Here is a 26,673-nt window from a genome sequence, read left to right as displayed (position 1 = left end):
CCTGCACTTTAATTAATTAATTAATTAATTAATTAATTAAAATTTAAAACAGGCAGAAATACAATGACAAAGCCCATGAGTCAAGAATAAACAACACAAGAGTTAGGCCCGATGAGAAGCCCAACTTGATTCCTAAGCTCTTTCTTTTTTGTTGGTTAAAGGATCCTATGCTCTTTGCTTGAACTCAAACTTACCGTGAACTTAATTTTAAAAGTGGGGATTGGCTAATTGAATTGGTTAATACTCGAGTTGAATTAAGTTTGATACTCGTTTTGAAAAACATACAAATTTATATTAAATACATACTAGATCACACACGCGATGCATGTGCAATGTGATAACTGGTACAAAAATAAAGTTAACAGTGTACAATAGAGAATTGGTAACTATTATAACAACCTTTGTTTATATAAATATGTTATTCGAACTATTTAATGAAATAGGATGTAATTAGTAACAAAAAAGAAATAGAATGTTATTTAAATTTCCTATATGATGGTTGACAAACATTGTTCTCTTAATAATATAGACTATATATCATACGCACTAATTATGTAATAGAGATTCAAGAAAATGTGAAGTGTAGTGGATGAGAATGATTGGTTAAAGTGGGATAATTGTAATTGCCATATCAGCATTAATTTTTAAATCCATAATTATAATTGTTTAAAATAATAAGGATATGCTTGAGATTTTTTATGGAATGGTTGACAAGGTGAGTTTGCTTAAGGCATGAAATGCTAATTGTAATGGAATGCTTGGAGTTCTTTTGCTTAAATTTTCCTAATTTCTTAGTAACATACAATATAGAGTATATCTTTTATATTACGATTGGGTCAGACTTGAGTTAAGCGGTTGGAAAGTCGAATTAGACTTGAATTAATTAATCTAGTAATCCAAGCTACAATAAGTTGGCATAAAAATACCAATTTTCTCTTTCACAAAACCCATGTATTCATCGCATCATGCAAAAGTGGTAAATGCCTATCAAACGATAGAGAAACCTTAATTGATATAAAACTTCAAATGAAAGCCCGACTCATCTGGGCAATATCACAAATTCATAACAAAATATTTTCCTATTCAGTGTTCCCAAATTTATTATCATAGATTATAAGATTTTGTGTTCGTATGGTTCCCTAAGAAGATATCTTATTGCATAAAATTTGAAGCCAGTAATTGATTCAAAAGCTAAATGGCCTTGGCTGATCAAAATTTGTAAACCATTTCTTCTGTGTATCCAAGCTCTTTAAGTATGCCAGTGAGCTGTCACAAAGCAAATAAGGAACTCGTGAGAGTTCAAACACAAAGAAAAAAAGGAGAAATGGTAATGGGTTAACACTTAACAGCAATTAGAAAGCAGGATATGCCTTCCTTACCTCTCCTTGTGACCAGTCTTGAGCCTTGTCGCCGGATATATGTTTCATCAGCCCAGGGGGACCACATACCTACACAAGTAAGACGAATTGAAATGAAGGTTGGTCGATGAGTTTGAAAGAAAACTGAACTTGGGGCGTTTGGTATTCTATTGAAAAACTGTTTCAGAAATTAGCTTCCTTATTTTATCCATAAATAACAAAGAGAAAAACAAAAAACTGTTTTCAGCAAAGATACCAAACTGGCCTGAAATTTTTAATTTTTTTAATTTCTCAAAATGTATAATAGTTATATTATATGAGACAAGTACATGAGCACCTCTCCAGAATAATACTTACAAGGATGAGAGTATCTTCACCAGGTCCAGGTAAGCCTTTAACGGCCATGTCCTTTGATATGAAACCATTTCCTCCTCTCCAATTCTTAGTTGGATTATCGACCGTGTAATATACCTGAATTTTTTTTTTTTCATAAATAAAGCCATATTTTGTGAGATAAATATCCAATTTGGAGTGATCCAGCAGTAGTACCTTTACAGAGAGAAATGGTACCTTTAAATTTGGGTGGCTAGCTGCAAGTATGTCAAGTTTCTGTTTAAGCAGTATGTCATCTGGGGAGACATTAGCATAAAGCAGCGACACCTAGGACATCATCAAGCGTTAAGAGATTGTGTTAAGGAGAAAATAGTGATTATTTACATTGGATATATTAACACAAGACTTTGTCAGTCCTACATGCATGCACCAATGTATTGAATATCACATATTTGTATGCACAATATTACATATATATGTATCCATATATTGACATAAGAATTCCAAATATCTGAAGAAGAAAATTGTGGTTGTGACTGAAGACTAATAATATAACTCATTGCTCACCTGACTCTTGTCATCAGGATTTTTCAGTATAGCCTCAATAACCTGAAGCATAGGAGTAATACCCGTACCACCTGCAATCTGGATGAAAGAATGAAATTGCACTTCAGACAGGGTGGCCACACAGATTTACTATACTTGGATGATCTCAATTTTTATACGGAGTCAATTGAGTAGACATTTTGATTAAACAGACATTGCAAGAACATTTTTATAAGCAGTCAAAAAAGTAGATATTTTGATTAAACAGACATTGCAAGAAGACCTAGAAACCATTTGTGTGACAAGTGGTAATGCTAATGAACAAACAACTTGCCACTGGCTATTAATTTCAAGTTGAGATTAAAAGCTTAAACGTACCACTCCTGCATAGATGCTAAAGCTATCATTGATACAAGTGCATGGCAATCAAAGTAAGAGAGATAAGTAAGAGGTAAGTTTTATTTTTTATTTATTGAATTCTAGATAACTTGCTCTTACCATGCCTATATGTTTCTTCATGTTGGGAGTATATCTGAGCTTTTCAATGGGCCTGCAAGAAACAGATACACCTGATTATAAAATGATTTAGAGCATATCCTCTACTAATACCTGTCAATGTGAATAAGTTACCCCTTCACTTCAACTACATCGCCTGGTTTCAAGCTTGCAAAATGCTGACTCATTTTTCCTTCTGGATACACCTGCCCACAGTTTCAATCAAATGAACAAAGCTTGAAATCTATAAATCGATGAATCCTCAAAAATCTGAACCAAAGCAGAAGTAACCATTATTACAGCATACCTTAATTAACAAGTCAAAGTATCCCTTGGAATCTGGATCTGATATAGGAGTATACCTGATCAATAGGCCCACCAAATAATAATACAATTCATGCAAATGACAAAATAAGAGCAACCAACAAATTGGAAAGTAAATCAAGAACTCATATAAACAGATGCAAGTAGAAACAATATAGAATTTAAGGACTCAAAAGTAACATAAACAAGTTCCAAGAATTTAAAATCAAGCATATTGACACTTGGACAGAAAGACTTACGGGCGTATGACATATTTTGGTTTCCCTTCAGCATCTTGTCCTATTGGAGCCCTAGAGTTACAAGAACACATCAGAAAAATTAATTCAGTAATACACTTCCTATGAATAGGAACTTCATGACAAAGCAGAGTTACTTATAAACAGCAGAGTATACCTCGTAATGATGCATGAAGCAACATCTAAACCCAACTTGGCAGTAGGATCAAACGTAAATCTGCCAATTTTTAGAGAAAACTACAAGAAATCAGTTACTAGGAATATAAAACATCTAACTGTATGTGTATAACATAGTCATTAATGGTTGGGATTTCATATGACCAGATTGAGTTGGTTATAGAAATTGCAACTTAATTTTCAATCCACCCCCCATTTCACCTCATGAGTGAGTGAGCAAACAAATGAGAGAAAGAGAGAGAGAGAGAGAGAGAGAGAGAGAGAGAGAGTCTAGGAGCTATACCTGAATAATTGAGTATTGTGGCTAACCCTTGCAATGTCTTGCAACTTAAATTCAATCCACTTATTGGGATTAAGGGCTGAAAGCACATTAAAAGCATCTAGCATGAGCAACATAAGGGTGAAAAGTTTGATATATAGCAATCCAGGATTAAGCTTCATATAATAAGTTGCTAATACTTTAAACCAAAACTAAGTTACTGATATAAACAAAATCCTTTTAGCTAAATATTTAGTCTTTAAAAAGTCCAACCAACTTTCTTATTGTAATGCTCAACTTCTGTGTGTGTGGGGAGAGAGAGAGAGAGAGAGAGAGAGAGAGAGAGAGAGAGAGAGAGAGAGAGAGAGACTCACCAACTTTTGGACCAGCCTGTTCTTTGATTTCATCTAGATAAACCTGTGAAACATAAGAGTACTTAGTTCTCAATGCAGAAGAACAAGTGATAAACAACTTGCTAGCATGAGTCACATAAAATGGCTAGTAGATCAGCTAATATAAATTAAGCTATAGATGAGCAAAAGAAAACTTTTCATCTCATTAGGAAACTGAATTTCAAAGCTGTTAGGTGAAACATCGCATGTAAATGTATCACATGCAGGTGTCATTTAGAAAGGAACATACGTAGCTAAAGTACACACCACCAACCCTGATATTCATATCATAACCTTCTGCCTTTAAAAACAAAATTTTACATTTTATCGATAACGAAAAAAGAGACTCCAATGATAATTATAACACAATGGGAACACAACCGTCCAATAGAGCAGTAACTATCAATGAAGGGGAAATCTAAACGTCACTGGTAAGTGGCAACTCTTACAGTAATAAACCTAAGCAATAAAAGGTCTCTGCTAACCCAACAAAATAGCTACACCCTGTATTTTTTCGTTTTCAATTTTTGCTCAGAAAAGCTCTATCATGTAAGCATAACGGCACTTCTGATAATGAATGTACACCATAAGAACAACACAAGCAATGAAACCGTCTCATCAAACACAAATTACACCAGCTTCAACAGACCCGTTTCTTTAAATTTAGAAAAGCACACAAACAATCACAACCTGAGCCCTGTGCTTTATTATCAACTAGACTAGAATCGAATATCAAAAAGAAAAAAACCATCACAAACAAACCCCATTTCTTCAAATATTTGAAAACCATCAAAACCAAATCCAATATTCAAGAAACCCAATTGGGCACGCCACGAACATAACCTCATGCATTGCATCAGCGATAAATCAGAGTAAAACCCAGATAAAACCAGCAAGAGAATTTACCAAATCGGGTGAGGAGTAGTAGCAGAGGTAGGAGAGTCCGCCAGAGACAGCTGCGAGTGCTCCAAAGGGAATGCGAAAGCTAGAGGACTTGGATTGGCCTCCAAATGCATTGTTGAAAGCGATTGGGGTGGCCTTAGCCAGTCTCTGAAAGAAGGTAGCCATTTTCTCAGTAAACAAGCAAAGCACAAAGCTGAATAGTGCGTCCCCAGCAACAGAGGACCAAGGGGTTTTTGCCTGCGGGGCCTTCTTTTTAGGCGTCGTTTCCACTTATAAGTATGGTGATCGGACGGGTACAAGTTTCCACTTTTGATTTTTCTTCATCTATTGCGTGGGAGTTTTTTTTTTTTTGGTCAAAGCGTGGGAGTTGCTTATTGGCTAAACACTAGCACCCAATGATAAATTACAATTTAATATTTCAATTTTACTTCGAATTTCAAGTTAGTACCTCAAGTTCAAAAAGTTACAATTTCATGCCTCAACTTTGAATTCATATCAATTTGATACCTCTGTTAGTCTAACCGTTAGAAAATTCGTTAAATTATTGATGTGACATATTAACTTGACTTTTAAAAATAGGCAGGTAGACATAAATTAATAAAAAACCCAATTAAACTTTTAAAATGATTAAAAATATAAATAAAAAAATAATTGAATAAAAAAAATAAAGAAACAAAAAAACCAAAAAGAAGGCTGAGAGCCTAGCAACCCCGCAGCCCCTAACCCTCCTCTGTTCGCCTCCCCCTTCAGCCACACAACCTACCAACCTCATTTCCCCTCTTTGGCCATCGGCTGAAAACCTTTTCCCTCGCCCGAACCACACCTACTCCATCGCCAACCATTCCTGACTGTTCGGCGGCCTAGTGGTCCACAACCCCTACCATCTCGCCCAGCAACCCCTGCCATCCCCAGCCCAAACCCGCCTGCAACACAACAAGACCATCTTCAGCAACACCTGTTTTAGAGATCCAAGAATAAAACCAAGAAAACAATACCAATTCACATACTCAAGAATAAAACCAAAATGCCCAGATCTTGACAAAAAAAAAAAACCCAGACTTTAGAAGGTGTCGTAGCAGCTCAGATGAACAAATTGAAGGTGCCAAGGGACTCGTCGTGCCAAGGGGGTGAAAGCCAGTGAGTTTGACGCCGTGACATGGCCGGAAACTACCCAACGGTGCTGCGATCTTTCACTGCAACCGGCCTTAAAACGCCGGCGTGGCTTCAATCCTCCACTGCCCAACGACGCAACTATCGTCCACTGTGATCGTCCATTGCAACTAGCCTTAAAACACCGGCCAAACTCGTCGGAGAGAGAGAGAGAGAGAGAAAAAAAAAAGAAAAAAAAAAGGGAAATGGTGGGTCGGGCTGGGTTGGGTTGGGTTGAGGGAGAGGGGCGTGGAGGGAGCTGGTGCATCTGGGTGGAGGGAAAAGGGCATGGAGGGGGTTGGTGGTGCTGGGTGGGGGGAGAGTGGTGAAGAAGATGCTGGTTTAGGTGGGGGGTGCGACGAGGTCGGGACAGGGTGAGGGGGGTGGCTGATGAAGGGAGGTGGGGGGGAGATGGATGCGGGGAGGGGTAGGGAGTAGCTAGGGGTAGACATTAAGACCGAAAATACCGAAACCATACCGTTCCATGCCATTCCGTATCGTTTAGTCTCATCCCGTTTTTTTTTTTCAACCCTATACCGATCTCAAACAGGATGAGATCGATCTTGAAGGTTCAATACCGGGATGGTCTCGTCCCGTACCGATTAATTTAAATTTATTTATTTAATTTAATGGGCCCAAATATCATTAAGCCCAATTCATTTTTTAACTTTCACCCAAAAACCCAACCCACACCCGTGAGGCCCATGACTCCCAAATGGCCTAAATGCCTAATCCACTAATCCAGTAATCCCAAATTCCCAATTTCTGAATTTCAATTGAATCAATTCAGAGTTTCAGACTCCCAATTCCCAAACTCTAAATCCAAACCAATTGACCTAACCCAACCTTCTCCCAGGCTCCCAGCGGCCACTGTCCCTCGTAAGTCGCATCCCAACTTCGCATCGCAACTCGCAAGGGACTGCCAGTCGCAAACCCCAGAAGCCGTTGTTGTCTCTCGTCGTCGCTGTCTCTCGCCGTCGCCGTCGCACCAGCTTATCTGGCCATCGTACCAGCTTCTGTCGCCGTCGCACCAGCCTCTCTCGGTATCTCCCCTCGCATCACACCACTGCGCCAGTACATTTGCACCAGCCTGGCAGCCTCTCTCCCCCTCGCATCGCACCAGTGCATTGCACCACTGTTTGAATAAAAATTGAATAATTGAATTTTTATTATTTTTTTGTCTAGGATCGGGATGGTACAGAACCAGTTTGGTACGGGACAAGATGGTACCATAATCACAAAACCCTTATCTTGTCCCGTATCGATACCGAACTCAAATCATGAGATGGGAATAGGAATAGGATGAGGTAAGTCCCGTCCCCCCCATCTCGTGCCCACCCCTAGTAGGGAGGATGAGGGTTTGGGGGCGGGGGAAATGGGAGAGGGGGGAGGAAGATAGTTGGCCGGGGAGAGAAAGTTGCAAAGAGAGTTAAGAAGTTGGGGAAAAAGATGGTGGGTTTGAAGATTTTTGTTTTTGACAAAAATTTTTTTTTTGTTTAAATGATTTAAAGTTTTTTTAAATATTAAAAATGTTTTTTTTTACATGTGACAGCTTAGGTGACTAATTAGAGTTTAAGTGGACAAAATTAGGGTGAAAAGACAAACATATCTCTGCCACGTCATCAAAGATAACGGCCGATTGACAAAAAATCTAACAGAGGTATTAACTTAAAACAAAATGAAAGTTGAGGCATGAAATTGTAACTTTTTGAATTGGAGGTACTAACTTAAAATCCAAAGTAAAGTTGAGGTATTAAATTGTAATTTACCCAACACCCAAATAGAGATCATCAAAGATATTTGAGAGCATTCATAACTCACTAAATTCACTTAATTTATCAAATCATTCGTCACTCAACTTAGTCAGTTAGACCTAATAAAACTTGCTCGAAAAATAATGTCTCATAATACATGTTAATATGTATATCAGTATATCTTATTTGTTAAAATAAATGAAATATATAGTGTTTCTAAATTAATAAATATTATTACATTATTTAGAGAACAAATTTTAAAAGTGTAGTACGCCTACACTAATTTTTCCGGTGCAAAAGATTATAAATAGAGACAAAGAGAGAGAGTCAACGGGATTAGGGGAAGCTGAGATGGGGTTGCCAAGTGGCAATATTGGGGTAGAAGGGAGTTGCCAGAGACTGGGAATTTTTGGGAAAGGGGTTGGGATGCAGGAATTTTTTTTTTTCATTATAAGGATAAATAAAAAACAGTAGTGTTAGACATCCCACATTTTTATACTATAATTTTATACCACCTTATGTGGCAACTTACATGGCATTCATGCATTGGACACTAAAAAATAAAAACAAAAATCCAAAAAGAAAAAAAAAAACTTTGTCCAGTAAAATAATGACACGTAAGATGATATAAAAATATGGTATAAAAATGTGGTAAATATAGAATTATTCAATAAAAAATTTTTTTAAAATTTAAAGCTTTTGAAGTTAGTCTAAGTGGTAAAGATAAATGAGATAAGACTAAGAGTTAAGGGTTGGATTCCGTTGGATTAAAAAAAAAATATATATTTGTCTAAATTTAATATTATACTTGGAGTCTTGAATGTCCATAGTGAAAAAGAAGGCTTTTATATTGGTTATTTTGTTTTGGGTGGGCCGGACAACATTAATCGAGTCTTGGGTGTGCCCCAACAAAACGTGGGAAGGTTGGGCCCCACATCCATTACGAGATTGGAACATCTGGCCACTGTCCGAAGCAGTAGTACTGCAGGCCTGGCTGCCTGCAACTTCCAAAACCCATAACTTCAGGCTCACATACTCAGACTTGGATCCTCTGCCAGATTGTTTGGTATCAGACTGGTACCAGATTTCTAATCTAAGTCCTTTAATTTATTTTAATGATTGAGATCTTCACACATCTTAATTTTTATATTTTCATCCAAATAATATTAAAAAATTAGGAAAAAAAAAAAAAAAACTCATTAGCCCACTAGCCAGTGCATACCCCAGCCCCGCCTCAGGCCACCTCCTCCACCTTCTTCTTCCCGATCACCCTTTCTTTCTCTCTACACTCTCTCTTCCCTCCACGGTTTTAGGTGCTGGATAATTTTCTATAACTAAACGAGCACATGTTTTTTATAAATAATGAAATAAATGAGTTGATTTCATTGTTTGCATAAATGTTTTTTAAATTAAGATCTAAAACTTGGACGGGTGAGATTATTAGACCACATTGCAGATTGGTTGCATCATATATTCTCTTTGATTATTATTAAAATGGATTATTCTTAAGAAAAAAAAAACCCTCTATACGATATGATTCTCATACGCTACAATACGTTCCAATATTTTTATTACACTCTTGTCCTATGTGTGAAGCAGTGAAGGTAAGTCTTACCACTAGAGTTGAGTCCTATACTTTTCATCATTTTTTAATAGATTAATAAATTAATACACAAAAACATTATGTCACAAAAATAAATCAAAACGATAGATCACATGGGGTTATCTATATTTTTCTTTTCTTTTTTGTTTTTGTTCACTAAAATACGTGACTCGTTGAAAAATCAACGAAAACCAACAGCAAATTAATTATAAGGCATATATATTTATTTTATGGTCTTCAGTGTTGCAGTGGAGTTATCTGATGCCAGTCATTAGAATAATATGCAATTTAATAACAGTGTGATAGGATCCAAACAAATTATGATGTTTTTTTTAGAAATATAATTATAAAAATTTCAAGAATAATATATATATATATATACAGGCTTGTTCAATGGCCACTAAAATAAATATAAAACAAAAAATTATCATCAAACGGTGGAATAAATAATCGATATTAGTGAGTGATGCGATAATGATTAGGGGAAGGATAAGGACGATGACGTAAATATCATTTCTAATTTGTATTGGAGACATTTCTTGTCAAGAGCTGGAGTAAAAGTTGTAAAACAATAGAGAGATTGTTAAGATTGAGACTGTCACGTTCATGCCAAATTTTAGCCAAGGAATGAAGGACAAGTGTGCAATGGGGATAGGCCCACCTTCATTAGTCTCAACAGAAGCTTTCAATATGAGCCAAGGAAAGCACATCGTAGAGATTGCCTGAATCTAAGATATTTTGGGGAGTGGGTAGTTTTTTTTTTTTGCCATAAATACTGTAAATGGATAGGACAAAAATATTTTGGAGAGTGGGTGGTATAATACTATAAATGGATGGGAGAAAGATATTTTGGGTTGTATTATACTATAATTAGTAAACTCTAGTAGCAAAAGAGTCATTCATTATGCATTCACATTCCTCACAATTTTTAGTACAACTTAACAAACCGACATACTAACAGCAATGGTAAATAATAGGTCTTAAATTCGGGAAATCTTATAATTAAGTGGTGCAGTCACATACGGGTCATATTTGGGTCCGAAGTAAAACATAAAAATAAGACTCTGACTTTTCATATACATTCATGTGATGTTTTAGGTTACAATATTTGAGAGATTTATAAAATTTAGAATTTCTAAACATTTGGAGGCTCAAGGCGATCACCTAACTTGGCTACCCTCAAGGCCAGCCTTTGTCAGATTAAAGCTTGGAGTGGCCATAGCCACCTAATTCAGATATTTGAATTACTGACCTCTTCAAACAAAACTTTCTGGTTCCTATCCTCCTGGTTATAATCTACATATGAATCACATGTAAACTATATAGACATCTGTCAGTACAAATGTACAATTATTTTCTTAATGTGCCACTTGAGAAGAACAAGAGTTTAATAATAAACTAGTCTAGTTGAATGGACTGTGAAAAAGACATTTCTGCTTGTCTCTCTCCTTTGTTGAGTCAGAATCAAAATTCTAATAATTGAGTACGAAACCAATGGTTATACTATGACCTGTCGATCAGTCGTTGGTAGAATCTCGAACAAGGCTTTTTGTTTGTTTATGGAGAAGCAACCTCAAAGTTCAACATGGCACGATCACCAGGAAGAGAAACCAGTTCTTGTGACAAGGGGAGGACATCATAAGCTTGGCACATGTGACTTTGGTAAATCCTAGAGTTTGGAGATTGGTTCCGAGTCTCAGACTACTTCCAGTCTTTCATATAATCAATAAGCAAAGATAAGAAATGGGGTATTCCAGCAAGAAGAAAAGCTAAGAAATGGGGTAAATTTTTGGAATTATTTCAGTTTTTTAATATTGAAAAATAGATTCTTCAAGGTTTAAGAGTGGTCTTCGCTTTTTTCACTGGATGGTTAACTGGTTATCAACTTATCACTAACAACAATGACAGGGGTCATATCATTCTAGGTGTATTATTCTAAGACCAAAATTTGTGTTCACTAGGCAATTGGTTAAACACTCACAATCATGGGAGATTCAGACTGAACAACTACCTATTACTTTTCAATAACTTTTTTCCAAGTATTTTTTACTGCAACTAGGAAGTAGGAAGTGTCTCTCAAAGTCCTGCCAAACTTCAGTCCTTATAAGATTTATCAGACAGAGAGAAAAATAATTCAGGCCAAGGTAATTAAAGGTCTCATATACATAGATATTTTAGCGTTTTTCTTCAATTATATATATATATATATTTTTTTGAATGGTTGACACCTTGACAATGATGCCATGGCAAAACCTGACAAGATAGACCATTGTGGAGAGTCCTTCTAACTTTTTTATGATTGGACAAGCAGTATGTTTGATGCATATATAAAAGCCCACAAAAGTTGCAAGATCATCTTTACTGACCTTCTGCAATCTAGTTGCATCACTAAAATTCTGATGTTTTTAAGTCTTCCATGTATCATATGTTCTTGAGAAATAAGAACTGAGGGTTTTGGTATTGAACCTGTAATTTAGTAGCTTCTGAATTTGGGATCTGGGGTTTGGAAATCTTTCTCAGATATTTTGATCTTATTCTGCAGATCCTTTTCTGTAGGGAATTTGGCAATAAAGCAGGTCAACACATAGCTCAGTAGGTGGACTTTGTGGTCTGAGAATTGCTCTTGTGCCTTTGGATTTCTTTCTCTCCTTGCAAAACCCATCTATAAAACTAGATTCTTAGATGGTTCTATAATACTATGTTTTGAGTGGTAAAATACAGAAGGGCTAATGGGATTTTCTAGTTTTCGAAGGTGGATTTGGTACATAAATTGCTATTTGGTGTTCCTATAGAATTCGAAGCTATAATTGTAAGTGCATAAGATACTTAGTGAAGCCTTAGGGAGTAGTTAATTATAAGGGATGGTTGATGCAGGCATGACAATGTCCTTCAACACACAAAATCGTCCACCTGCAATTCTAGGAGTTCTGAGCAAAAATAAGACCCAGTACAGGACCAAATCAAGCCCATCTGTAGCTGTACAAGTATTTTCAGTACTACAAACAAATGAAAGTGGGAACTTACCTGAATCTAAGAAACTTCTGAGCTCAGGCACGGCTGTAACAAGATGTCAAACCCCAAATTACGTACTCAGCCAACCAAACACTGTTGGTATCATTGGAGGGGTATCTGCTTATTCCAGTCTACTTTTCTTGGAGAAGCTTGTCTGGTGGAGTTTAAAGGATGGAGGAGAATGCCCACCTTTTGTTGTCTGCAGTGATCCAGCATTATATAAAGAGCTTCCAATTCGCAGTTTGTTTCATTCATTCAAAAGAAAAGCTGCTCAAATCCAATCAAACAATTGGCCCATCATTGAGAACTTGTGCCGTAAGAGGGCATTCCTTGAGCACTCTGGAGCTCGCTGCATAGTCATGCCATGCCATCTGTCTCATGCGTGGCACGACCAGATTTTTGAGGACTGTTCCCTGCGTTTCCTTCATGTTGGTGAGTGTGTTGCTAGGGAGCTCAGGGAAGCAAAGTTGAAGCCACTGGAAACTGGGAGTAATGTGCGGATAGGGATTCTTGCTGCAGATGCAACTTTAATGGCTGGTTTTTACCAGGAGAAGCTGCAAAGTCAGGTATACAAATACAAAAAATTCATACTCTCTTTCCAAGCTCAATACTACTGATGGTTTCTTACTAGCTTATATAAACTAAGATCATTTGCATGTTGGCTTGTCAATACACTAAGTGATACTAAAATCTCTGAGCTGATATAATTGATAATGTGAAATAAAAGAAGGGGTGTCATAAAACCTTCATAGCATGCATTTGGTAGAATCAATGTGAGTCACTAGCAAAATCTTTTTTTGGGTTTTCTTTTTTGTTATATTTTTTCAATGGCAATGCACAGGGATTTGAGGTTGTGGTACCAGACAAAGCAACCATGGAACATGTTGTAATTCCTGCAATTGAAGCATTACACCGAAGGGACATGGAAGGGGCACGGAATCTGTTAAGAATTGCAGTGCAGGCTCTGTTGGTGAGGGCTGTGAACACCGTCATCCTTGCTTCTGATGAATTGCAGGGCGTTCTGCCTCATGATGACCCTCTTCTTAAGAAATGTATTGACCCCATGGATGCTTTGGCAAGGTCCACCGTAAAATGGGCAAAGGCTACAGGAAATGGTGGATAAATAACATGTACAAACTCTTGCTGTCATTGCTGGAGACTTTGTGCCATTTTCCTTTTCTGGTTCTGTCAATGAAGGGATATTAGCAGAAAGACTAGCTTGAGACTTGAGCCACATAGAGAAGGACAAAAGACTTGGAGTTACACACCTGAAGAAGTTGATCAAGATTTAAAAAAAAAAAAAAACGACTAGTAAGTTACATGAATCCTTGTAAATAAACTCTGATTATGCCCACCTCAGCTTGCATGCTCATGTCAATGAATTCACGGTAGAAAATCAACTTTTGCCACAAGGAACACTCGGGTGGTTTATTCCTACTTTTGCCACAAGCGGCCACGGCTGTTCCAATTGAGTATAATTACACACCAAATGATGGAAACCATTAAAAAGAACCCGTTTCAGTTTGGACTTGAAAAGGGTCTAGTTTTTCACCATTTTCTTATCCGCCAAAGCTCCTATTAATCTGCGAGACTGCAACTTGGGGTTTCTGGTCATTCTCGTATGCGATAACGCAACAAATCAGTTGTTTGACATCGGCCACCATAATACTAATTAACAATCACACAAACAACACATCATTCATATAGCAAATGCCAGACCCTCCTTCAAAAAATTTTGGTTTTGTCTACCAAAATTTGTCCAGTTAAATAGAAAATTGGCTAAAGTTATTATTTTAAGAGAAAAAGGAATATTAGCAGGGAGCAACACACACACAACTACACAAGATGGTTCAAACCACAAGAGAACAAGATTAGGCAATTGTAGTAAATTGCTCTCAATTGATCAACAATTGTAATGTATATATATACATACATACACATATGAGTTACATGTGGAAAAGCAAAATGCGGCCAATCAAAACTTAAACAATAAACTATTACAAGGATGAAACGATAAGAATCCTTATTTTTTTTAATATGAAAAAAAGAGCATTCGAACACTAATCACCCTAAACCATCCTAATCAACATATAACCTGAGCTTCTTTGATAATCAGAAGACACTTAGTCCAGGGATTCAAATTATGGATGAATTACCACTACTACAAATTTGAAGTAGAACCACTAGGTTGTTTTAGACGTGCTTCGACACTATCTGATGCATCCTGATAGACCCAAGAAGAGATGAGGTGATGGGCAATTGCAAATGGCCCGGGTATAAACATGGGTGCGAGTTCACCACTTTCCACATTGAAGTCTGCAGACAAGCTCTGCCCTTTTTCAACGCCCCTGCACATCTGTTCTACCTTCTCTGCCGCTGTTTTCTGTGCCTTCTTGTATTCAGCAAATGTCAAAGCTTGTTTTACATCTTCTCTGCTGTGCCACTGAGCATCTAGTTAAACAGAAGTTTAAAGAAGAAAATTAGAACTTCATCTGATCTGATACAAGTACAATGCTAGCTCATATGATTTTATCAGATGCATGCCCTGCATAATTTCGCAACAGGGCACAAAGCATCCTCAGGAAGTCAAGTTCATTATAAATAAATGAAAAATATGATAGAGGGTTTAATTATAATTTATAAATGCTACTATATGCTCATTTCCTATGTACCTTCCAACTCATCCTTGTCCACATTTATTTCAAGCGATTTTGCATAGGCAAAGAACCCAACCATCAACTGGCATGGCATGCTATTCGGTCCAACTGGTAACAAACCAAATTAGGTACTTAATCAGTAGAGTAAAAAATGAAATCCAAATGGTGTGCAATAATTTGTACCGAAAAAAAAATAGCAATAATTCATACCAGGCCATGGTTGAGAACTATGATAGATAACTTCTCCAACTTCAATACCGGTCTCTTCCCATGTTTCTCTCCTCACTGCTTCTTCTAAGCTTTCTCCTGGCTAAGGACAACAAATAGATTCAAACTAATGAAACTGTTATTTAACCCCAAAAAGTGAATTATAAGAACAGCAATAATATAACTAAGAGTTACCATGCGATGTTCCATAAAATGGAACAAATACTCCTAAAGTTGGTCAAGGCACTTACTTCTATAAAACCAGCTAAGCAACTCCACATTCGAGGTACAAATCGAGATTGTCTACTTAATAGAACACGGTCGTTCTCTCTATCAATAACTAACATTATGACAACCTGTTGCAATGCCACATGTATCATATATGAGATAACTATATGAGATATTGAAGCATGGCATAAAATGGAAACTGATAAGCATAATCATACCGGATCAACACGAGGGTAGATCCGCTTTCTGCACAGTTCATTCGAACATTGCTTCCGTCTCCCACCTTCCTTGGCGACTGTTTTTTCTCCACAATGCCCACAAAAATGTGATATATTATGCCATTCTAGCAAAGCCCTGGCCTGATCACAACAAAACCATACATCATGTTTGAAACTATCCAGGAAAAAGATTAAGACCACGGTTATACACATTGCATAACTGTTACACAGCAATAAGAAAAAACATCACTCTGTTCATTCATTAAACATACCAAAGACATTCTTATTGCAAAACCATAAGCACTTACATGACCAGCAACAGCCAACTCCCCCATAACCCTAGCATCAGCCCAATCAGTAGCCACCATAAGCGTTCTAAGCTCAACAAAACATAACTGCCTGCTCCCCAATTCAGGAACCGCCCTATCCTCACCAGAAACATCAATAGCCCAATACACGACATCATCCTCGGGCTGCGAACCCAGATAGACCAGCGATTCTCCACTCAATTGAACCCCAGAATTGGCCAAGAAACCTTTACATTCAGACAAACTGATCCAACCCAGATGCCAATTGGGTGTGGAATCACTGGTCCCACCATTGGAGGAGGCCAAAGGCCTTCCCTTTCTGAAGGGCAAGACCTTGAAATTGGGTGAAGAGGGCAAGTGAGTATTCTCTAAAAGCTGAGTTTTGAGGGTCTCAAGGGCTTGGGTGGGTGAAAATGGGTCACTTGGTTTTGGTGTCTTGGATCTCAGATGATTGCCAGCAAAGGCATGGGACTGTAGGTTTATGGACATGGTGGTGGTGGTGGTGGTGGAAACAGAACGAGAAAGACTTCTTCTTGACAAGGTCTGGAGAGTAAGTTTTTTAGAGAAAGAAAGGAGATGAGAGGAACAAGAGAGGAGAGAGAGCTTGACCATGTTTTTCCATTGGATGGTTTTTGAGGAGAGAGGGAAAGACAACGAAGAAGGTAGGTGGCGAGTAAGGAGCCTGTAGTAACGACACCTGTTCTGATTGAGACCAAAAGCTTATTATAAGGAAGCCCATAATTAGAGGAGAAGGTCAAATAGTTTTGGACGGGAGTCTTCAAATTTGGACCCCTGTTTTGGGCTTCAGGCCCAAATCGATATATTGTTCAAGCCTTAGACTGCCTTTGGGTCAGTCGAGCATAACATGAGAAAATATAGTGATTTATGTCATTTGGCATGGTATATTTGATTTATGTCATTTGGCAAGGTATAATTTTTAATTATTGTTTAGGTTGAGATATGAAATCATTTTCTTCTTGGTCAATAGGCATCATGATAATTTAATCAACTCTGATTTGCAATAAGATTTCAAGACCGGTTTGGTTGAGACTTTATTCTTTTGTATGACTTGGTTGAAAAGATATTTTTTTATATTTTACCTACCTGAATTTTGAGGTCAATCTCACTTCAGCACTTAAAAAAAAAATTGTGTCAGTTTACCACCTGAATTAAAAATTTGTTGCAATATACCACCTATTGCTCATTTTGTCTAAACTTTTGTTAAAAAATAAGGGTGTTTTGATCTTTTTTAAGTTCTTATTGTTAGAATAAAAATGGTTTTTTATATTTTATCCGCTTTGACATAATAAAAACTAACTTGAAAAGACCAAAACACATGTTTTTTCAACAAAAATTTAGACAAAATGAGCTAAAGGTGATACATTGCAACAAATTTTTAATTCAGGTGGTAAACTGGCACAAATTTTTTTTTAGGTGGTGAAGTGAGATCGACCGCAAAGTTCAAATGGATAAAGTATAATAAAGCCAAGATATTCAAATATCCAAAAAATTCCTCTTAGTCACCCGACTCACCCCACACGATTTTGCTGTGAACATGAATAAACCACATTTACCATCAAGAATTCTCTTATTTGCTGTTTTGAAAACACTGGCTAGTTTTGAAACATTACTATAACACAATCTAATAAGGAGAGAGAAGAACCAAAACTATAACAATAAGAAACAGTAACCTATTGACCCGATCAACAACCAACGATTGACAAACACAGGAACCCAATCAACCTTGGGACAACAAAATTGTTGAAACTTGGCAGCAGCACTCAGATTCTCTGAAACAACCAGAAAATGGCTCCAAAATAAGAGCTTGAACTCAAATTTTAGCTCTCCACTTTGCTGGGCAAGTTGTGCTGGTGCACCAGCGGCACATCATCAAGCCAATCAGCATATATGCGATTTGTCTTATTGGGCCCTTTCCACTTTAGTGCACACTTCTTTCCCTGTCCTTCTTCATTTAAAGCAGGCAGTGTTGCCATTGCAGTTGTAGATGAATCATTAGCAGGAACAACTGGGGGTTTTGTTGAAATGGGAGCACTGCTCTGAACTTCTGCTTCGATGCGCCCACCGGGCATTTGTAACTCTGAAATTAAGAATCCAATATTAGAAAACCAGAATTAGCAACCCCAGTGTTAGGTTTTCACTTTTTTATTTTCTTCCCCTTCCCCCCTAGCATACTACATGTTACTGATACTGTCAAAGCAACTTAAACGAAGTATATACATATTAAAGTAAATTCCTAATCATGACATGAACAAGCCAATCCCATAAGATAAGGAAACACTACACAGTCATAGATTGCATGATTCAGTAATCAGTATACACTAAGTGCAGTATATACCAAAGTTAAACTGCAACATACCACACAAACACACAAATGCAGAGATATTGTATTCTTTCTGTTTTTCTTTTGACTGATGGAGTTACTGCACACGCATGACCAAAATACTTTGCTTCAAAAAGAGATGAAATAAATGAAACAGCTAATTATAAAGGAAACTGTTCCACTGCATCCAATAGAATTTTAAAAGGCAATTGTGTAAGAACAGAAATTTTGATCTATGAATAAAAACATTGCGAGTTAGTTATGTGTTGCTCAAAACAATATCTAGATGATTCAAGTAAAAGCATTATCAGTCCTCTAATTTACAATTAACAATAGAATGGAAGAATTCCTATTGGAGAAGCAAACACTGAATCAGGTCAAGAAAAATGAGATTCACTCAGTTTCAAAATTTTTGCAGTTCAATTCCAAACAGTGCAATCATGACTAGAGACCAGTTCCACAAATGGATTTCAGCACAAATTCAGAATCTAATGTAGTTTCAGTGTTCATATAAATATAAACTTGGAGTGTCGGTTCAAGGTTAAAATTAATCATAGCAGAGCACCAAAAAAGACATGGTAACAATGTTAATTTAAGATAATATGCAGGAGCACTAAGAAATACCTGTTTGGCCATGAGCAAAGTGACATTTCTCGCCAAATGGGCATTTACCTGTTGTCTCCCACTTATTACATAACTTGGTCTTCCAATACACTGGCTTCATATTTACTCGGAAAACATCCAAACCCGTGTTTGCAAGCTTATTATCCTCAGAATTATTAGAGCCACTCCCATTTACCACTGGTGGTCCTGTTGTCCCAATGCTTATTGCTGTGTTCTCCCTAAACCTACCCGAATCATCCCTAAACTTTGCTGGATCTTCATGAAGAAAGTTGCACCTATCTCCATAAGGACATTCCTCCCCATTATAAAACTTCTTGCACAGCTTCATCCTGTGGATTATTTTCTGATCATCATCCCAATTACCAGATGATGGCCGATCTTCATCACGTACAGAAACAAGTTCTTGCCAATTGGGAGGGGGTTGGCGGATATCTTCAATGCCATGTGCATAGTTGCAATTCTCACCATTCCTACACATACCAACTTTAAAATTTGCACACAAACGGGTCTTAAAGAAAATGTTGCTTGCTCCCTTGTTAAGGGGGACATTTGGTGGGTGCATCCTAGAGTTCATGGGAGGGTATGGCATTGGGTTTGATTGGCTTTCTTCAGAATTTCTGGCTCTTTTAAAGGGAGGAGGTTGCTGCTCAAACTGAGAATGTTGGTCTTCATTGTTCATAGGGAATGGAGGCCAGCAATTAACGGCATCACTGCCCCCAACATAAGGTGTTTGTGGTGGCATAAACGGTGAGTTATCAGGAAAATTCATATCTCAGAAACTACTTTAAAATTGCCTCTGTGCTCAATCAAATAAAGCTAACTTGGCTTGAAAACACCGCTTGATAATGTCTCCAAAAAACCTTTAGAGAGTTTAAATGTCTCAGGAATCCTATACAAAGTTTAATGTATGATAGCAATCAGGAATCAAAGAACTGTACCAGATGATGATCAGAACAACAAGCAGGGTCCTTAGTCAACAATCAAGAACACCCAGATCATAACCTGTGCAAAGGCCAAAACTTTCTTCAAGGAAGCCAACAAACCCAAATTGATTTTGATGAGAGGAATGATCAAAGTTAGAGACTTGTCCAAAGAAAAACCCAGATTGGTATTTGGGGTAAAAGCTAGGCTTAACTGAATAACTTCAACCCGGATTGAATTTGGAGCATTGAGAATAATCAACAAACGAGAATTAGGGGTTTAAAAGCCTCTTCTTGAATAAAATAAAAATCCCAAATTGAAGCTGGAATGTTAGGGAAGTGACAGAGTTCATAAAACTCCTTCAGGTATTTATATCAAAGAATGGGGAAAAGCCAATATGAAAGTAATAGTATATGCAATTTGAGTCAAAAACCCTAGCCGCCAAGCAGCACAAAACCTAATCCCTTTTCTAATTGAGAAGCAAAATCGGTGAACCATGAGTTCTGAGTCCCACCCACTTCCACTAGCAAAGAGTTGTGGGAAACCCTAAACCCCTAACGCGTCCCAAAACCCTGTGATTTCGGGGTGAAAACTGATTAGGGATTTGACTTGGCTAATTGGTAATTACGGCTCCGTAATTTTAATTTAACCTTTTTCAAATGCGTGAGCAACCGGTTACGTCACCTGCGGGGACGGCTAAATGTGTGGGCCAGCCATCTGTTGCTTTGCACATGTGTCTTCCTAGGTTTCTATTTTTTATATTTCTTTTTGTTTCAATTTTTTTTCGTGTTAACTTTTTTTTCCTTTATTTTAAAATTAGAAAATTCAAATAATTAAGTGCTGCTGTGCTGGTACTTCAAAAAAACAAACAAATATATGTCCCGTTTGAAGGTGTTTCTTAGGAAGCACTTTTGTTTTGTAGCATTTCTTATTAGTAATGCTTTCACATAGAAGCATTTTTTGTTTGGTTGTCAGAGAGAAATGAGAAACGAGAGAGACCAGTATTTGCTATTTAAGATAATATAAGAATTATTTAGGCATTTTGAATTAAAAATAAGGACAATATAGGAAGTTCAAAATTTTAATTATAACACCCCAAGTGCTTCTCATGTTTTTGAGTAGCACTTCCAGGAAGAAGCACCTCTCACTTGCTTCTCCCAAAACCACTCCAAGTGTTTTTTTAATTGACTCAAAGCACTTTTGAATATTTTTGCAAACAATATTTTTTTTCATACATAAGTGCTTTAACTCATTTAGAAGTGTTTTTGTCCTTCTGAAAAACAGTATCAAACAAGCCATTAATCTTGATCTTTTTTTTCCCTTAAACATGACATATATGTTTTTCATAGTTTCAACTTATTTCCAAAAAAAAAATGTTGAAAGAAGCTTTACAAACCTAAACAAATATTTGATAAAACTAAAAATAACATATAAATTGAGATATCTTGTCGTCAATTTTATCTGTCATTTTTTATTATTGATTGTATCTTTTTGCGACGACAGTTAGAGTAAAATGTCTTCACTAGCCGAAATCTTAAGCCATGGTGAGCGAGACTTGGCAATAGAAAGCCCAAATTGAGTAATATAAATTGAGTAAAATATGCCTTAATTAATGGTCCTATGTTGGTTGACTGATTGACTGAAATAGAAGAAGACAATAGTACCAAAAAATAAAAAATAAAAAAACTAGAACAAGACATTGAAAACGAATATTGTTAAGGGGGCAAGATCTATATGAAAATGACCACTAAACTAAGAATTCATCATATACATGAATGGTGGCCCATGCATGAACCATGATGATCAATACTGAACTTGCAAAAGGCATGATTTATTTGCAACAAAAGCATGAAGATTGCAACATTGTCATTCCACAACCATTGATATTTGTGTAGACCAACATTCTTTGGTGATTGGCGCTTCCAATTAAATCAAATGTGGTGAGTCCTGCATCTGAACACATGCATGAACCACAGCAGTCCTGATTCGGACCATGCATGAATTGGTTGTGTCGTTTTCTGGGTCTTCTGGCCAATATAAAGCCAATATTTGTACCCACAGTGACAACTCTAATTCATTCCCATCAACAAATTATATATTCTCATCTTCAATTGGATGCATGAGACAATGTTGGTGATATTTATATTTATGCAGAAACCTGATCACCAAATTGGTTTTAAATTTTTAATTAATAAAATTTTTAGAATAATGAGGGATATAGACAACAACAAACAGATGTAGCAGTATCAAGAAGACATGTGAATTTGTACTATATTTCAAAGATAATCTTTTATATATGCCTAAACAAACTCATACACTGATAATTCCACTGCAGAGAGATCAGAGTTGGTGTTTGAATTATGAATTTCTGACAATAATGCCAGTGTTATAATTAGAGGCATATATATCTAGAAATTTAATTACTATCTAGGTGCAATGTGAACTAAATATATATATATATATGTGGATTGTGGAGAGGAGATGCATAGAGGAAACCAGAGATAATGAATTCAGAATCTTGGACGGTTTAACTTGATATGATCTTGAGTTTGGCACCTTCTGAATTCTTTGACTAAGATACCCAAAAGAGGAAGATACTAAAAGTTAAAACTATAAAGCTTCTTCCAGTATATATTGTATGCAACTGGTCTTGTAGTCTGGACCCTATGTAATGTGATGGGGGAACTAATTCACCAGAAATTGGGCCCTTTCATGCTTAACATTTGTATAGCATACAAACATAAAAGGGTAGCTTAGAGTAAACCCAGAATCTTTTCTAAATGCTAAGTAATGGAGCACATATATAGAAAGCAAAACCATATTGACAATGCTATACAGCTGCATGCTTGCTGATCAATCTGAGCATTTAATTAAGGTTAATGAAGTGGAACCTGGAATTTAGCCTCTAGAATTGGAAGTTGGAAACTTAATTTTATCCAAATTGCGCATGATGTATTGTTGAGGTTCAATTTTGTGTTCTTTGACATCAAATGAAATGCAAAAGCTTATACAAAGGGGAAAAGTTGAATTTGACTCACTTTGAGTACACTATTCCATATTGCATCCATGCTTTATTGAATATATCAGAGCATCTGGTTCTTATCTGCATAATTATTTGTTTCTTGGATATTTGATGCTTAAAGGGATCATAAATTATTGCATTGAGAGAAGACCCTGTCTTTTAAAACGAACAACTCACAGATTCCTTGAATCTAATATCTGGTTTTTTCTGCTTGGTATTTTCTATTTGGGTTGAATCCAAAGCTCTAATTAATGGTCCATGCATGATTAAGATTTCAATTTCTCTGTTGATCTTATAAGTAACCACTGCCAAGGTTGGACCACCTCATAAAAGGAGTATTGAAATATCAATTATGTATGTTCCCCCCACACACACAACCCCATAGAGAGAGAAAGAGAGATAACAGATACATTAAATTACTAGTTTAACTCCATTGATATAAAAATAGAGACAAATTAAAGAAGAGATTTCTTAGGCTTCATGGAAGATGCAACATAAAACCAGAAACCAGAAACTCTCCCTAGCTAATAATACAGTTGCATGGCTAATGGCTATGCTTGTGAAAATGTGCCTTCAACCATGAGCAGCCTAAGCTTATTTATCTCTAAAAAGGAAAGTGGGGGAAAAAATAGACAGCATTTGAGGAGGTATCAGATGCCAAAAGATCAGATTTCAGACAGTGCACAAGAGTCTTCTACACTCCATTTCTTAAACAGCACCATCTGAAAATTTGTATTACAGACCTGCAACCAAGTAACATTTGCAATTCATCACCATGGGCTGAGCCACTTAATTTTTTGATTGTGTACAAAAACAGAAAATATGGTAATTTTGAAGACTATATTACTCACCCTAATCCCTTGGTGTTCTGCATTTGAAGCATTCCATCCTGCTAGCATAATTGTGCACTCCGCATCCAACTCTGCCACCATGAATCAGAATGCCCTCAGATTATTAGTAAACTGAAGAAATGACACTACTTTCTAGTTTCTAGCACAACACATGTTCTTTGTCAAAATGTGAATTTCATATAAACAAGGAAACAATGCAGTCTAATTAGGCATCATTTGCTAAAGAACAAAAAAGACTTGATGGATGAAGGCCTGGGGGGTTAGCTCAAGTGGTGAGGGAGAGTGAGAAAATGAGTTAGAATTAGAATCTGTCAAGGGCTTGATCATAACCAATGCAACAAAAAAAAAAAAAAAAAAATAGCTCAATGTATGTGAAGTTACCTATTGCACATCCAGTCACCAGATTTCCAGCCAGGTGGGGCACTGCCATCAGAACCATAACCTCCAGCAGAAGCCATCATGCTATAGCCACCACCACCATAGTCATTCTTCATTGAACTACATCGGAAGCAATTGGGTCGGCTGGCGTAGTTGTGAGCTCCACAGTTGCAATACCAGTCCCCTGCCAACACCTCTGTCCTGTTGCATCCATATGTTGATGGATCTGGGCCACCAAACTTGGGGTACCCACATTTTTGGCATGTGTCACGCTTTTTAAAATTCGCGTGCTGGCATGCTCCACACAACCAGTCTCCTCCTGCCCAGCTCATTCTGTGATCTTCCTCTGTTCATACATATTCAACATGCACATATTCCAGTTAGCATACTAGAAAATTAACAACATTTTAAACATTTCACTACTTTTGTTTAAGTTTAATTTACTGTCTGAATTGCACAACACAAAGCAGAATGAAGGAGCTAGAGAGTTAGCTCACCTGAAGATAAGTAGGGGCTCTTCAGAATAAGAAAAGATGGCAAAAGGCTAATAGCTAGGTAGCTCTTCTTGGGATTGTGCTTGTTGTAGAAGAGAGGAGTAGCTTGTGCAATGAGTTGGTGATCTTGTTGTTTGGGTAGGAGAGGTTTATATAGTAGTGTTGAGGACTTTCTTCAGATATGTGGGGCCCATGGATGTTCCTTTTTTATTCTCTGCTGGCTTTCTTCAGATGGTTTTCCTTAATATGCAAATGGGATTCCTTAAGATTAATATTGTTTCTACTTTCTATTCATTATGTAAAGATTGCTTCTTTCATATTTTTGCTCTCTGGGGAGTTAGAACTTAGAATGGCAAGGTGACAAGTGGGTTTCAAAAGGTGGGAAGAATTGTAGTAGCGAGTTGGTCGAGTTGAGTTGAGTCATGAGTGCATGCAGCACACACAATTTTCCAATCAAATTCTTAATTCTACCCCTGCTGCCCCTATCCCCCTGCCCCTTCTTTACATTATTCTCCATGCATTATTGCACAAAATACACTTGGAACTATTATTCTTCATGTCCTCCGTATATCCATGACTTCTAGCTATGTAGGTGTTATGAGGGGAAGCTGCTACTTGAAACTTCAAAGTTGAAAGAGGACCATGGAATATATTTTTCCCAATAGATAACACATTGGTTAATCACATGATTCACGTCACGTTAAAGTTGATGTGTAAATGATTGTTATATTAAATGTAATATTTTCTTTTTAGACGGTCTAAAGTCAGTTTATTAATAATTAAATTTACAATTGTTTAATAAGAAAATATTTTTAATCAACTGTAACTTGTAATAAAATAATAAATAATATAAATTGATTATTCATCATTGTGATTAGTTCAAGTGATAATAAGGAAATATGAGAATTGAAAATGAATTAGAATTATGATAAATTAAGTATTGAATACACTCCAACCCTAAAATATTATTTCTGTGATGGCAGTCATGTTTCTGTTCCATCTCTTATTCACATTGGTTTTCACGTGGAGAGCTAAGTTGGATGTGTACATGCACACACACGTCACACGCCCAGATGGCGATCTCATCCATCCGATGTGGCAAATACACCTTCCCTAAGTACGTTCATGCAGAGATGTGCGTGGGTCATGTTAACTTAATGCTAGGGCCAAATATATACTAGACAACTTTTTTCTACTACTAAAATTTTTCACTTGGAATCAATTCCTCCAAATGCACATCCATTACCAAATTCTTCTACCCTGTCTCGATTCCTTTTTGCCTTTTTGGCAATAATTGAATTGAAATGCCATTCGAAGATTCATATCCACATCGCTTAGCTACCTTTAACTATTTATGTATCTATATAGAATATAGTAAAAGGCTATTCATTAATTCGATCTAATTCTTTATATATATATATATATATATGGGTTGAGAAGTGATGTTCAATAGTACATATTGTAAGACTCGAGTGAATCTCATTCATATAATATATTAAGATGAATGCATGAATTAGAAAGGAATTAACAAATAGTAATATTCTTTAATGCATATGTCTCTATCCATGTGTGTAAAAAATTATTTATTTGGCTAACTAAGAATGTGTAAACTCAATTGTGGAGGTGATTTGAGTAAAAATTTGTGATTGATTGCAACATCATCTAATATGCTCACATGGTGTTACTCATTTATTAAAATTATAACACATATATGTACAAATTTCAAAATTATTGTTTAGAATTATACACATGGTATTATTTGAATAAATTAATAATACTATATGAATATGTTATGAAATATTACGGTCACTTTTAAAAGAGAAGAAAAATAGTTAATATGTTACGGAATATTACGGTCAGTTTTAAAAATTTATCTGACTTGG

General features: G+C 36.6%; 5 protein-coding genes across 5 annotated transcripts; 1 reads left to right on the top strand and 4 right to left on the bottom strand.

Moving 5' to 3' along the window:
* Positions 1–977: 977 nt before the first annotated feature.
* Positions 978–5,284, bottom strand: LOC147285577 (FAD/NAD(P)-binding oxidoreductase). The gene is made up of 13 exons (XM_086244193.1): positions 5,027–5,284; positions 4,103–4,145; positions 3,753–3,828; positions 3,450–3,509; positions 3,296–3,346; positions 3,040–3,094; positions 2,868–2,938; positions 2,736–2,787; positions 2,259–2,336; positions 1,929–2,018; positions 1,716–1,829; positions 1,380–1,448; positions 978–1,266 (listed from the first exon to the last, which is right to left on the bottom strand). Exons 1-13 carry the CDS (start codon positions 5,186–5,188, stop codon positions 1,210–1,212), a joined length of 978 nt encoding a protein of 325 aa, XP_086100319.1. The 5' UTR covers positions 5,189–5,284; the 3' UTR covers positions 978–1,209.
* A 6,585-nt stretch (positions 5,285–11,869) lies between these two features.
* Positions 11,870–13,768, top strand: LOC147285576 (uncharacterized). The gene is made up of 2 exons (XM_086244234.1): positions 11,870–13,107; positions 13,383–13,768. The coding sequence occupies exons 1-2, from the start codon at positions 12,391–12,393 to the stop codon at positions 13,662–13,664; spliced, it is 999 nt and encodes a 332-aa protein (XP_086100360.1). The 5' UTR covers positions 11,870–12,390; the 3' UTR covers positions 13,665–13,768.
* Positions 13,769–14,420: 652 nt separating this feature from the next.
* On the bottom strand, positions 14,421–16,830 carry NUDX19 (nudix hydrolase homolog 19). Its single transcript, XM_086244237.1, has 6 exons — positions 16,160–16,830; positions 15,852–15,992; positions 15,657–15,761; positions 15,409–15,508; positions 15,214–15,306; positions 14,421–14,992 (listed from the first exon to the last, which is right to left on the bottom strand). Exons 1-6 carry the CDS (start codon positions 16,769–16,771, stop codon positions 14,703–14,705), a joined length of 1,341 nt encoding a protein of 446 aa, XP_086100363.1. The 5' UTR covers positions 16,772–16,830; the 3' UTR covers positions 14,421–14,702.
* Positions 16,831–17,740: 910 nt separating this feature from the next.
* LOC147285574 (Zinc finger (CCCH-type) family protein) lies at positions 17,741–20,531 on the bottom strand. Its single transcript, XM_086245040.1, has 2 exons — positions 19,125–20,531; positions 17,741–18,257 (listed from the first exon to the last, which is right to left on the bottom strand). The coding sequence occupies exons 1-2, from the start codon at positions 19,891–19,893 to the stop codon at positions 17,998–18,000; spliced, it is 1,029 nt and encodes a 342-aa protein (XP_086101166.1). The 5' UTR covers positions 19,894–20,531; the 3' UTR covers positions 17,741–17,997.
* A 2,943-nt stretch (positions 20,532–23,474) lies between these two features.
* On the bottom strand, positions 23,475–24,894 carry LOC147285573 (Ran BP2/NZF zinc finger-like superfamily protein). Its single transcript, XM_086245160.1, has 4 exons — positions 24,794–24,894; positions 24,300–24,642; positions 23,919–23,989; positions 23,475–23,810 (listed from the first exon to the last, which is right to left on the bottom strand). The coding sequence occupies exons 2-3, from the start codon at positions 24,626–24,628 to the stop codon at positions 23,920–23,922; spliced, it is 399 nt and encodes a 132-aa protein (XP_086101286.1). The 5' UTR covers positions 24,629–24,642; positions 24,794–24,894; the 3' UTR covers positions 23,475–23,810; position 23,919.
* Positions 24,895–26,673: the final 1,779 nt, after the last annotated feature.

This window comes from Dryas octopetala, chromosome 5, assembly GCF_963921425.1.
Source record: "Dryas octopetala chromosome 5, drDryOcto1.1, whole genome shotgun sequence".
Lineage (NCBI taxonomy): Eukaryota > Viridiplantae > Streptophyta > Magnoliopsida > Rosales > Rosaceae > Dryas > Dryas octopetala.
The sequence above is the reverse complement of the archived record's forward strand: the minus strand, read 5'-3'. Positions and strand labels throughout refer to the sequence as shown.